The following is a 14,129-nucleotide window of genomic DNA, read 5'->3' as shown; positions in this document are numbered from 1 at the left end:
AGTGCAGCATTAATACTTCTTTCTTTCCATTTATTTTACGTTGAACAGACACAGATAGGTCTTATGGCAACTATGGGATAGGAAAAGAGTGAGAAGGAAGTAACTGTGGATTCAATTAATGTACAACCCCAGCACTTGCCTGGTGTGAAAACTGGAAACCACACAAAACCATATCAAACCCACTATCTCTGGAATGCAAGCTCACAACTACATAGCCCAAACAGCGTAGCCAACTCATTTGGTATCAATACATGTTACTATAAGACCTAAAAAGACTATAACACTCAAAGTAGACATTTAAAAAAATAGAGGTTAAAGTAAAAAAAAAAAAAACCTTTGATAGCGACTAAAACATCTTATATTACAGATCCAATGCCTTGACCTCTAACTATGCTAGGAATGCTTCTTTGAATGAGGACTTATATGATTGTTTAAAACTACTTTTTGAAAACTGAAAATCAATTTCCAAATAGGTATTGGTTAGGTATCCTTGTAATAAAACCTGACTGGTACTGTCAAGGGCTATGATCTTTTTTGGAGCATTAGAAAACTTGTCTCCAACATCTGTTTTCCAGAGGAATAAGGAGGTAAATTCTTGTTGCTGTTCAGAGATGACGGAGCAAGAAAGGTACTACTTAAATTCTGAGATACATTTGGAGGTTTGTAGGAATCTAAATTTCCTAATTGGGGCTCTTTCCATGTGATTTCACTCCTAGATAAAGTAATGAGAGGTTGCTACTGACGTAAAAACCTTGACCAACATTTTCTCATTGATAGCCAATGTGTACAGACATTTGAGAATTTCTCTGATCTCTGTATCGTGCAATTCTTCAAACTGTTTGAACTTCTTTTCTTTTTCAAATTTCTTTCCCATTAAAAGAAAATACCTATTAAATGTTCATCTACTTTAACAGGCAGGTATGTAGATTCCTTTTCAGCAGCTGAATTTGTTAAACGACAAGGGCATCCTACAATTTAAAAAAATGTTAATTTCCCTTCTCAACAGCCCTGTCACACCCATCGTTAACCCTACCATCACTGGGACATTATCTGTACCAAGCGCAATGCAGTTTTTTAAGGGGATGTTGTATTCTTTGAAGTTAGTGAAGAGGGTTGCAAAAAGTAACCACAATTGGGTACAAGTTTGAATCACTTCAGTTATTACCATCTGTTGCAACTGAAAGCACACCATTTTTTAGGCAAGCAATAACCTTCCTTTTTTTTTTTCCCTCCCCCATTACAGATTTCTGCAAGAACGGCCACAGTTTTATTTCCAGCAGAGACATATTTAAGAAGTTGATACATTAATAAAAACCACCTTTCCAATACATAGTAATCCTTTATATTTAGGATAAAACCATTAACAGATATTAAAATTAGGACATGTTTCGCTCATACTTTGAGAGCATCATCAGCCAGAATAACCTAATTCAAGGTAGGTCAGGGCCCTGATCCCAGTACATATAACAAAAACGTCTAATAATACTATGATAAAACTAATTATAACAATTTAAAAATGATCAGTAAAAATATAATATGTCTATTAAAACATTTAGTGACCATTAAAATAGCTTGAAGTGTAGGTGAATGCGCGCGCGGGAGGTGACAAGAAACGGTGTGGTTACTGCGGTAGTTGCCAGTGGTGTTCATTTTACTATCAGGCCACGAATGCAAAACCACCCTTGATTTTTCACATAAGATTCTGAGAAAAAAACATCGTCTTGGATTCGGAGAAATGCAGTATCACTCCAGAAGCTTCTGTGGCACACATTTTTATCTTCTTCAAACAGAGTCACCTAACCTAATCGTATATGTATCATGAAAACATATTTAAAATGCATGTAGAGAAATGATAACCTCCTCGCTAAAAACTTCCAAAATTTAACTAGACGCGAGAAAATATAAACTATCCTCCGAAATCAGTGATGTACCCTGCCATATCTTGAGGTGTATTACATTCTTACTTAATTTCAGAGTACGGTATAACATTAAAATTAAGAGATTGTTTTCTTCAGCCTTTATTTTTAACGAGTTAACAACTGCTATCGGCCACGTTATTTACGCATTTATTACGAAAATGTGTTATCTTCTTCCTTTTCGAATTTTCTTTACAGAATAGCAGTTGACGGGTATTACTAATCGACTCCAACATCGCCTTCGATTGTTGAAGAGAAAGCTCGCAAATGCATATAGCGTGGAAACTATACGATCGATCGTATTTTGTGGCAAAGGTTTCAGTTTTGTTATTCAAATAGCATCACCTATCCTAAGTTAACTGTACAGTGATGTATGATGAAAACATACTTCAAGAACCTGTAGAGAAATTATAACCTTCTCGCTATAAGTTCACATTATAATAGCCTTACCGTAACATAACGGACGCGAGAAAATATAAACTAACCTCGTAATCGATGACACACTCTGCCATATCTTGAGGTGTAGGCCTATCCCATTCTTACTTAATTGCGGTATTTAGCATTAAAATTAAGCTATCGTTTATTCAGCCTTTATCTTTAACGAGTTAACAACTGTTATCGGACAAGTTATTTACGCATTTATTACGAAAACATGTTCTCCTTTTAATTTTCTTTGCAGAAGAGCAGTGACGGGTATTACTAATCGACTCCGACATTGCCTTTGAATGTCGACGAGAGAGCTCGCTAATGGACATAGCGAGAAAACGCTACCGAAGATAATATATAGATAAGAAAAGGTTCCACCTTATCAATACAATTTTATTATTAACTATAGGACCGGTTTCGACCCTAAACAGTCATCAGCTGTACATTGATACTTTTACATATGTCAAATAATAGTTAATGTGCCTTTCTAAATCGAGAAGCCATGGGGAAGCATTATGTCCAAGCGTCCAATTTGGGCATGTTTGAGAGTAAAATGGTTAATATAATACAATTCAGGTACTTAGGTGTGGAGTTATCTTTTAGGCTTAAATTCGTTTGTGGAACTTAAGCTTAATTCTAAATTACAAGTACATTAAACACTTTAAAATACATAGTGCTTGTTAAAATCACGTATTAAAATACACAGTACATGTTAAAGTTCTTTATAATAATGCCTATAAAACACTTTCGTTGAAATGAATTTATATGTCTTGCGCAAGTCTACGTTCTTGTTTTGAGTCCACTATAGTTACAGAATAAATCAGTGCTTGCGTTCATAGACAGTGCTCTCTTAGGATGTCCTATTTTGTGTTAAAATGTCTCCACGTGTGTGGGTGGTAAAATCCTCATTATTAACAAATCCAGTATATAGACGGAGGTAAATATGTGCAGCTGTGATAGGTATTATCTTTAAGTATTGGAGTAAATTGTGGTCTAGGTTGCGCGTAAGTATTCTGATGCAGAGTGGTGGCTCCTTCCTCGTCTATAACTGTATGCTGATATATGTTGTTATTGCTCTCGTGGTTGGGTTGCGTTGGATTTGACTGCCTTGCGTGTACTGTATCGCGCTCTCTTTGGGCTTCTAAAAGATAACTCCACACCTAAGTATCTGAATTGTATTATATTAACCATTTTACTCTCAAACATGCCCAATTTGGACGCTTGGACATAATGCTTCACCATGGCTTCTCCATTTACAAAGGCACATTAACTATTATTTGACATGTGTAAAGGTATCAATGTACAGCTGATGATGACTGTTTAGGGTCGAAACCAGTCCTGTAGTTAATAATAAAATTGTATTGATAAGGTGGAACATTTTCTTATCTATATATTAGTGAACTATCAATACGGAAATGAAACTTGTAAATCAAGCTACCAAAGATGGTCGATCGCATGCAGCATAGTCTCATAGATGCTGCCATTTTGAAATCTAACACCTGGAAGAGATAACACAGGGCTGGTGTCATGTTACTTTAACACAAATATTAACAATTGGTTAGTTTTAACGATTTTATTGTTGATGAGATGTCGTTTTGTTAAATTGTGTGTTAAGTCTACTTGACAGCAGTGTAAAAACTTTACATTCATTGACAAAACTGAGCCTTAGTCCAAAATTACATGCAGGTTTCTTTGAAAAATTGGGAGAATTAATAATATTTTAAGCATGAGGGCAGGAGAAATGGTGTAAAATTGAGAGTCACCTGCCTAAATCGGGTAATTTGGGAGGTATGTACATACTTATGGGGATACCACAAAATCTGGATAACTCATAACATCCACAGAACCCACGACCCCCTATAAATCCCTCTTGGACCAAAAACAAAGGACTGTTTCTTAAGAACAGACCTGTAAAACAATTTTTGACCAAGAAGTTCAAAACACAACCTGTTGAGCATCAAAATTAAAAAGCAACAATACCCTATAAACTTTGGCACATAAATTAGAAAGAAAATCGATTTTGATTTGGCACAACAGTTTTATGCTAGTCTCAAGCATACCGTCACCTAGCGCTGCTCAGAAGTAATGAAAAAAACCGCCACAAATCACATTAGTATCATCTATCAACTCTGGGACGCTCTGGTTGGCGTTGTGAACTGCGGTGCAATCAATCCGATTATGAAACAACACCACCAACACAACAACTTTAAAAAAATCATATACAATAAATCACAATGAACATAAAACACCAAGATGACCAATACACACCTGTGCCTTCAAAGGTTTCACCATCAATGGTGACAGACATAGTGAACTTGGCATATGGTTCTCCGGTTTCTGACACACACTCGTACTTTATACCAGGGCGCAGTTCGTTGAGAAGCATCACAGGACTCTTATCACCAGGAAAAATAGGCATGCGAGGAGTGCTACGTCGAGAAGCTGCCAAGATGGCAGCATTGGTGCCCACCAAGCCACTGCCATTCTGTACAACACCAGAACCTCCCCCCGTCACACTTCCAGGAAGCCCCTCCACCTTAAAAACCACCACCACCATAATTAGTACAGGACACAATGTGCACATTTTATTAGCAGTATAAGTTATTCACATATGTGTAGTTATGTTATTCTCCATCATGCTCCTTTAATAAATCACAGAAATTCTGTCTAATTGGAAGAGTTTTCTGAACTCAAGACACATCATCTTATTTTTATAACATTTAGGACCGAATTCATAAACAGCACTTATACATAAGTGCCCCTTATAAGCCAGGTTTCATTTCATATTACCTAATTAAGTGTCCCACTTATTGCTACAAGTGGACCTCCCACACACACTTAAGTGACTCACTGATGTTGCAGCAAGATGGAGGATAATGATTTTGCTGAATATGTTGCATTTCATTCACAGAATGCTTTCCGTGCACAGAGTAGAGATGGAAAATCCTGTCGAAATGTAATGTGACCAACAATTTAAAGAAGGTTTCGTTTTAGTAAAGTGAGAGTTCTGAATATTCTTGTTCCTTTGATTGAGAGAGTAAACATAACCTCTAGAGGACTCACTATCTCACCATTAATGAAGATATTGTTTTGAGATTTTATGCCACCTCTTAATTTCAGGTTATTATTATCACCACCATCATCATTACCGGTATTTCGCTTACTTGGAAACGTGTTACAAGTTGATATAAGTTATCAAGACTGTAGGCCTATGGAATAGTAAAAAAACTATACTGAGTTATAAGAAAAATGAACGTGTTGCACTACCGCCATTTATTTTAAGGTTGATTTGTGCTAATTATATCAGGTTAGTCAACCAATCGTTTGACGGATTATATCAGAAGTTTCTGAAATTATGGCATCGCCCATCAAAACATACTATTTACATTTTATTGGGGAAGTAATTAGGCCTATTACAACGCAACGGCTACCGATATATTTGTCAAATCATTAAAAGCGTTGTAAGGCTAATATTCTACATTTGTATGATTTGTATAGGTTCGAGTACCTGGATACATATTGTATTAAGAAGAAAATTAGACTCTGGGCATTTTCGTAGTTTGCATTGTCCACAAGTTTTTCCCACGTCATTCATATTCTGATGAGAAACAGTGTCGGTTTGCTTGTTCTATATTATGTGCATGTACTTCGACATAAGTTGTTGCAGATGCCATCTCAGCTCGCTGTTTTGTTATCCATTCTGACAACCAAATACAATATAGACAATCTTTTAACCTCAAAAATGTTGCGCGCGATGTCCTTCGATAAACAAAACACAATAGATCATCCCATTATTCAGTAGCCAGAACTACACGATCCAAGAAGCATGGGCACAATATACAGCATTGCCACATCTCCAGTGATATTTACTGTATCAATGAGTGTGCTCTTTAAATACTGTCTATGAAATGTAAACTCATACAAGCGAATACTTATAAGTGATCCCTTATTACTTAAGGGTTCCACTTACTGTATGTATAAGTGCTATGAATTCAGTCCTAAAACCTCTTTCTGGGAACATGCCTGCCACTCTAGCTCCATTTAAATACCTTCACTTAGCAGGTTAAGATAGGTCACAAACCATCAACAGAAAATTTACCTACAATTCGCTAAGAAAAGAAAATACAACAATAAAATACAACTGCATAATTACTTAGAAGCGTGCCTAAAAAGGCTTTGATTTCAGTAAGAGTGACACCTGCCCACACTTTCCAGATATGGTTCTCACCTTCTGAATTTTTACCTTCATCTACTGGTTAGTTTCCTGCACTACATCAGTCATGAATAACTGAAAAAAAATTAAGCTCAATCTTAGGTTTGTATCCTTGTGGTAGCTTGTAACCAGGTGTACTTGTGAAAGAAATGCGTCTGATGTCTACATCCAAGTCACAGTATTCTCTCCACCTCTCAATTGAAGTACAAGCACTGCTATTACCATTACTCTTCTGTAGTAATGGCTTCTTGATCACTGCATTCACTATTACACACTAATATCTTCTTCAGCACTCAACAAACTCACATCATCATCATCATCATCATCATCATCATCATCATCATCATCATCATCATCATCATCCTAAACCATCTCCAGTTTCCCAGGTGTGGTATATGAGCCTCCTCCATCTCATCCTGTCCTTGTACCATTCTTCCTCCACCAACTTGTCCCAATCATGACCTCTCAGAAGTACATCGCTCTTAACTAAATCTATCCATTTCCTTCGTGGCCTTTCCACGGGTCGTCTTCCTTCTATCTTTCTCTCAAATTCCTTCCTTGCAGTTCTGTTTACTGGCATCCTCTTCATGTGACCAAACCACTTCAGTCTTGATATCTGAATCTTATTTAGGAGAGAATTGTCTATTCCTACTTCTTCTCTAATTTTCTCATTCCTAATCTTGTCTTTCCTGGTTTTCTGGATCATAGTGCATAGGAATTTCATTTCAGCTGCCTGAAGTTTGGAATTATCTCTATTGGTTAGTGTTGTGGTTTCGAGACTGTATGTAAGAAGTGGTGTATAATAGGACTTGTACAATGTCATTTTTGTTTTCATGGGTATTTGCTCATCCCACAGCAGGTGTCTTACCTGGTGGTAAAATTGTGTTGCCTTATTGATTCGATTGTTCACCTCATGTTTTGCTAGGTTGTCATTTGATATAACGCTACCCAAGTATTTGAAAACTGGAACGCTGTCCAGTTGAGCTTCATTTAACATGACTATTGGTTCTGCTCCTTCCCCATACACTTTCATCACCACCATCTTGGTCTTGCTGATGTTTAAACCATATTTCTTGAACTCCTCATTCCAGCTTTGTATTCTCTCTCCCAATTCCTCTTCTGAGTCACTCCAGATTGCAACATCATCTGCAAATGTGAAGGCTTTGATATCTCCATGTTCTTTCCTTTTAATAGATTTCATTACTACATCCATTACAATAATAAATAGAAGTGGTGACAGTGAGCTGCCCTGCTGCACTTCTCTCTTTGTTTCAAACCAGTCCGACAAACCACATCCTACTTGAATACAGCTTCTGTTCCCACTATACAACATTTTCACTTTGTCTATGAGGCTGTCTCGCACTTGAAGTTCTTTCATGCATTGCCAAATTCTTTCCCTTGGTACACTATCGTATGCTTTCTCAATGTCCAAAAATATTAGAAATAAAGGCTTGTTCTTCTCACAGTATTTTTCCATTAGCATCCTAATTGCAAATATTAGGTCTGTAGTTGACCTTCCTGGTCTGAAACCATACTGCTCTTCTTCCAAAATTGGTTCAACAATATCTCTGATTCTGGTCTCTATTATTTTTTCCAATATTTTCAGGACATGAGACAGTAGTGTGATACCATGGTAATTAGTACGTTTTCGTCGGCTTCCTTTCTTGAATAGAGGTACAATGATGCCCATCTTCCAGTCCTCAGGAATAGTATTTTCCTCCCATATCTTGTTGAGCAGTCTATAGAGCCATTGGATTCCTGGAACTCCCGCTGCTTTCAGCATATCTGCACTTAGTTCATCTATGCCCACTGCCTTTCCTTTCTTCATGCTCTTGAGCGCATTTTCAACCTCAAGCCATGTAATTGGTGGTTCAGTTGTGGTTCCTCGACTTGGCTCTCCTCCATCCGTTGTTATGTTTTCTGTATCTCCATTCAGCAGCTTTTCGAAATAGATCTTGAGTTCTTGTTTAATTTCTCCCTCTTCTTGTGCCAGAGTTCCACCATCACGTTCTATTGCTTTTATGGTCTCTTGATCCCTTCGCTTGTTTTTCACTACTCTGTATAGCAATTTCATATTTCCTCTACTGTCCTCTTCCAGTTTGTCTGCAAACTCATTCCATTTCTTCTCTTTTTCTTCCCTTACAATGTTCTTTACAGCAAGTTTCTTGTTCCTGTATACTCCTTGAAGTCTTTGTATTTCTTGTTCATTTCGTTCTTGTCCCTGTTTTTGTTTTTCCTTGTCCAGTGCCTTCTTTATTTGGTTTCTTTCTTTCACCGCTGTTTTCACTCTATCATTCACACACTGTCACTAAAATCATTGCTTCCATGACCAGAGATAACTATCCGTAGGACCTATTACCAAAGAGAAAATAACCCTTAAAACATTCCAGTCATCAACAGATGGCAGGAACATGCTGTGGTGCCAATACAGGCGGATGTAACTGAACAACAGAGTTATAACCAGAAAGATTCATTGCCGAATGTGTCTCGACATAGGAGCTATACAAGACAAATTCTGATGTCGGGGCTGCCCTGCCGTGGGAGTGCTAAGGGTTAGGCAGGAAGTAAGGAAGGAGCACAGAAATATATACAACTAGAAATCTGCTATAGCAAGTATTTCATTGTAACAGTTTTGTCTGTCCTTTGAAAATTCCTACAGTATATTAAACTGTGTATTATCTTTCGGTTACAACAAGAACCGTATTACAGATGCATCTGTTATTGCGAATGATTTAAGCATGCGTTCTTTTTTCCGTTATCAATATTCATGTACTCCAGAGATTATACTGAATGCAGATGATCATCATCTGTATCATTTTCTCGCTACCTTGCTCACTATGTACACTAGTGAGCTCTCTCATTCGAAGGCTAAGTCTGAGTCAATTGGTAATATCCATCAACTGGTGTACTGAAAACAAAATTTGAAATGAAAGAGCAGAACAGGTTTTCATAATAAATGTGCAAATAACGTGGGTGACAGCAGTTGTTAACTTGTTAGAAATAAATGCTTTAGTAAACGATTGCTTAATTTTAATGCTATGTACTGAAATTAAGAATGTTATACACCTCAAGATATCAAAGAGTGTAACAATGATTTCAAAGCCTACCGTATTTCACGGCATAATCGTCGCACTTTTTATAACAAAATTTTCGAAAAAAAATTGTAGGGTGCGACCATTATACGATGAATATTTAATACCAGTATTTGTATTACTCAAAAAATGTATTTATAACTAAATTGTATTTGATACAAATTTAAGATGCATGTAATACTCGCGTTTATATATCAAAATAATTAAAATAGTCTAAAACAAAATTCATAATTTTTCGCAACAATTCGGCGAACGTTTTTCCAACCTGAAAATAAAAATGAACGTATTAAGTTAATTTGTCATTAATTTGAGTATTAAAGTTAAAATATTACACTTGCAAAAAATTATCGCTTTGTTGTGAAATGCGGACTTACTGGTACGCAATTTATTCCAAATCTTCGGTGTCGCTATTGCAGGTTTCGCTATCTGATGCGCCGTCCTCGCCTCTGTTAATACCAGTATCAGATTCTTCGTCTCCCTGCCACACTGCGTCATCTTCGGAACCGTCTAGTGCATTCGAAATCCCAGTCCTTTTGAAGCTCTTGGAGACTAGTTCAGGTGGTATAAGATCCCAACTCTTCTTCACCCACGAGCATAACAAGTCCAAGGGTGGAAGCCTGATATTTCCGGCGGGCGTCAATTGCTGATCGCCGCTCATCATCCACTCGTTGTAAAATCGACGTAAGTGGTCTTTAAAGGGTTTATTAACACATACGTCTAGTGGCTGCAAAGCAGATGTTAGGCCACCAGGAATGACGATCTGTCGTGTCTTATTTGTAGTGAGAATTTGCTTCACTTCGTTCACGAGGTGACCTCGGAAACTATCTAAAACAAGCAGAGCTGGTTGTTTTAGTAGTGCACCAGGTCTTCTCTTCCACACAGTTTTAACCCAGTCCAGCATGAGTTCTACGTCCATCCAACCCTTTGGTTGCACTCGTACATGAGTTCCACGGGGAACTGTATATTCTTAGGCATCGTTTTCCTCTTGAAAATGATGTAAGGCGGCAACTTTCTCCCGTCAGCTGTAATGGGTAGCATTGCCGTGCATCGCAACTTCTCACTACCGCTGGTTTTCATTAATACACTCCGTGATCCTTTTAGCGCAATAGTGCTGTTGCGAGGCATATCAAAAAAGATTGGAGTCTGATCGGCATTACCGATTTGAGAAAGCAAGTACGAAGTTTCCTTGCGCAAACGTATGACAAATCGGTGAAAATTTACAATCTTGTCCGTGTAATCAGCAGGCAACTTTTGGCTTAGTGTTGTTCTCCTTCGCACTGACAGATTGTGTCGTCGCATGAACCCCTTAATCCACCCACGAGTCCCCTTAAACTGAGTTACCGGTATGTTGTGTTTGCGCGCTACCTCCTGTCCCTTAATTTGTAACATTTCATATGATACACTGCAGCCATTGTTACGTATTTCACTGACGTACCTAAACACTTCTTCATCAATTATAGGAAACTTCCCTGTTTTAGGACCTCTAAACGCGCGTCTAGAAGGGTTTGTGCTTTTTAGCTTGTTTTTTACTTTCCGCCAGTCACGCACCAACTTTTCACTCACAGAAAATTTTCTTTCTGCAGCTCTGTTCCCGTGCTGTTCAGCGAACGCAATTACGCTTAGCTTGAAGCCCGCAGAATAGTTTCTATATTTACCCATAATCGCTTATAAATGCTTCACACGTTAATGTTTTGCGATATAAATGACTTTCCGTAATTGTTCACTATTAAAACAAATTATTTCTGCAAACACCCAAAACACAAATTAAAAACTTAAATTCTCACGCACACATGTCTACAGTAATCACGTAAATCTGAAACAAATAAATGCATCTGTGATCTGTCCATTCCAGAGCAGCCAATACTGTTAGGCAGCAAGGAAGCATGCAACAATTTATCAGTTTAGCTCGTTGGTTGCGACACACTACTGCGCTTGCGCAAAGCTCGCAAACCAGAGCTCTAGCTAGCGCGGTGTAGATCTACTGTATAGTTGACTGTATTCCGAGACGTCAGTAACAAACATTCATTTTTTTCAATTTCTTTTAAACATACGGTAATTAGGTTAATATTTCTTCCCAGTTATTGATGATTTTACATTACATTACTGACGAGTTTATAAAATAAAACTTTAATAGCATTGGATAATAATTATCTTGACTGCTTGGATAAAAGTTTTCATCCCATGCCCGGACACTTATGACGTAGTACTAAGATAAGAGTCTAGCGATGACACCCGAGACATCATAAATAATTCGGCTGAATAATTCCGTGGAAATCTGCGTTATCGTCTTGGATTTCACTTCGTGCGCAATAACACAGAAGCCGGCCCCATGGTGTAGGGGTAGAGTGCTTGCCTTTTACACGGAGGCCTCGGGTTCAATTCACGGCCGGGTCAGGGAATTTTACCGGTATCTGAGGGCTGGTTCGAGGTCCATTCAACCTACCTAGCCGGTATTTCCTGGCGACGTTGCCGATAAGCGATAACTTACAGCCTTACGTATTTCAAATGGGAACTCATAATATGTAGGTGGTGAATAAATAGTACACTGTCTCGCGACCACGTTGTCAAACTGCCGATAGTCTACCAGTAAGCCATGCGTCGTACACATACCGGTATTATTTATTTATACGTTGCGCAACATGTCGCAAACGTGACTGTGTTGCCAAATTGCCCATAATCCATACACGTATTTAAATTGCGCATTCACGTGCAACTTACGTTGCAGTTCCATTTACCTTTTAACCAGATTAGTGAACAAAATTTGGACGTGCGACGATTATGTAATTAAAGGTTTAAAGTCCGATTTTTGTATTGTAAATAAAGGATGCGACGATTACGCGGTGGCGATGATTATGCCGTGAAATACGGTAGTTTATATTTTCTCATGTCTGGTTAAATTTTAGAAAGGCTATTTCCATGTAAATTTAAAGCGAAAAGTTCATCATTACTCTACTGGCACTTGAAAATTTTGTTTTCATGATACATATATGGTTAAGTTAGGTAATTGAAAAGTTTGCCACAGAAGCCTCGGAGTGATACTATTGCAATTTTTAAGAATGAAATTGGAGACAAGTATTCACATAGAATCTGAATTAGACAAACAACTAACAGGCAAGGCATAGTATGGCAATAATCTGCAAAAAAGCAAGTTTTGAAAAAAACTAATTGCCGTTTCACACCAATTATAATGTGTGTGGGTTTTTTTTTTTTTTTTTTTTTCTCCTTTCAGATTTTATGAAAAATCTGATATAGTAAGTAAATTTTTTCGCCGTTACGAACTCTCGCTGTAGCGGACTTTTACTATATACACATAGTACAGGTAGAAGCAGGAAGGCATGAAATTTACAAGGGTAATCAAACATATTGAAGGTACAACAAGAACCATCAAAGAGAGAGAACTCTACATATTTAGGCACTATTCATACGATCTTCAGGCGACTTCTTTCCACATCGATCTCAGTTCTTCTAGTTCTATTTACTGAACAGTTTCCCTACCTTGTTTCAGCATCCAATTTTCATAACTTTTCATTAGTTACACAATCGTCAAAATATTTTGTTATTCAAGAATCTTCACTTCAAAGTAGGAGGAATGTAAATAAAATAGTGGCAACACATATTACCAGGAGTTTATTGCAGTCATTAGCAAAATTCCATTACATCCCTTCAATGTAATCATCAGCCAAGTTCTCGACTATCTGCCAAATCTGTGGCAGCCATAGAATACTATCAGTGAGATGGTCTTAGTAGATCTCAGTGATGGAGCACCCTACTGTTTGGAGACTAATGGAATATCAGGAAACCTACAACATGATTACTGATGAACACCTTTGGTGTTGTATGTCTCTATCAAGATGACCCTCACCCAAGTGGGTTCCTGCTGAATTTTCTTTGGAGGTGGTGATACTGGGTGGGAGCATTCATTTGATTGCCACTTTAGATCAAGCACATATGCACATGCCCATGTTTTGTCAAGGGGCACAAAAAAAGCCGCAGAAACGCATCCCCTTCATTGTGGTATATGTCAAGATGATTATGATCCCATCGGGAAGCAATTTTCCTGACGGTGATTATGCTTTCAGCAAGTGTCACACCGAATGAGAACTAAACCCAACTTCTGACGACAATTCTCGGACAGTGGTCTACAGAAATGAGGCCTCCCACAAACTCAACCAGATCATCAGAAATGTATGCAAACCAGTGCAGCATAAATCTACGGACACATCCCGGCTCCCACGGAACGCACTCAACCATCGTGCAAAAGTCTGATAAGGTAATGCATCATTACCACAGGCTTCACATAAACATCAACAACATTCGCAAGCTGATGACAGATTTCCTTATTGGTTATTTTTTTCTCTCCTTGTCTTCTGGACTCAGGAGTGGAGAACTTCATTTCCAAGTCTTGAAGTTTCTGGTCCTGTCAAAGTAGTTGCTTGGAGTCCATTTGTCATGACTGGCACCACATGTGTTTTACGCAGCAAG

General features: G+C 37.9%; 1 protein-coding gene across 1 annotated transcript in view; it reads right to left on the bottom strand.

Annotated features, from left to right (window-relative positions):
* The window catches only part of Adar (Adenosine deaminase acting on RNA), a 164,840-nt gene that overhangs the window by 62,229 nt on the left and 88,482 nt on the right, over positions 1–14,129 (bottom strand). The window contains exon 13 of the mRNA XM_067156056.2: positions 4,611–4,844. Within this exon, the coding sequence (XP_067012157.2) occupies positions 4,611–4,844 (234 nt within the window). The remainder of the gene's footprint in view (positions 1–4,610; positions 4,845–14,129) is intronic.

The sequence above is a fragment of the Anabrus simplex genome, chromosome 12 (assembly GCF_040414725.1).
Source record: "Anabrus simplex isolate iqAnaSimp1 chromosome 12, ASM4041472v1, whole genome shotgun sequence".
NCBI classification, from domain to species: Eukaryota; Metazoa; Arthropoda; class Insecta; order Orthoptera; family Tettigoniidae; genus Anabrus; species Anabrus simplex.
This window is presented reverse-complemented; position numbering and strand designations above follow the sequence as displayed.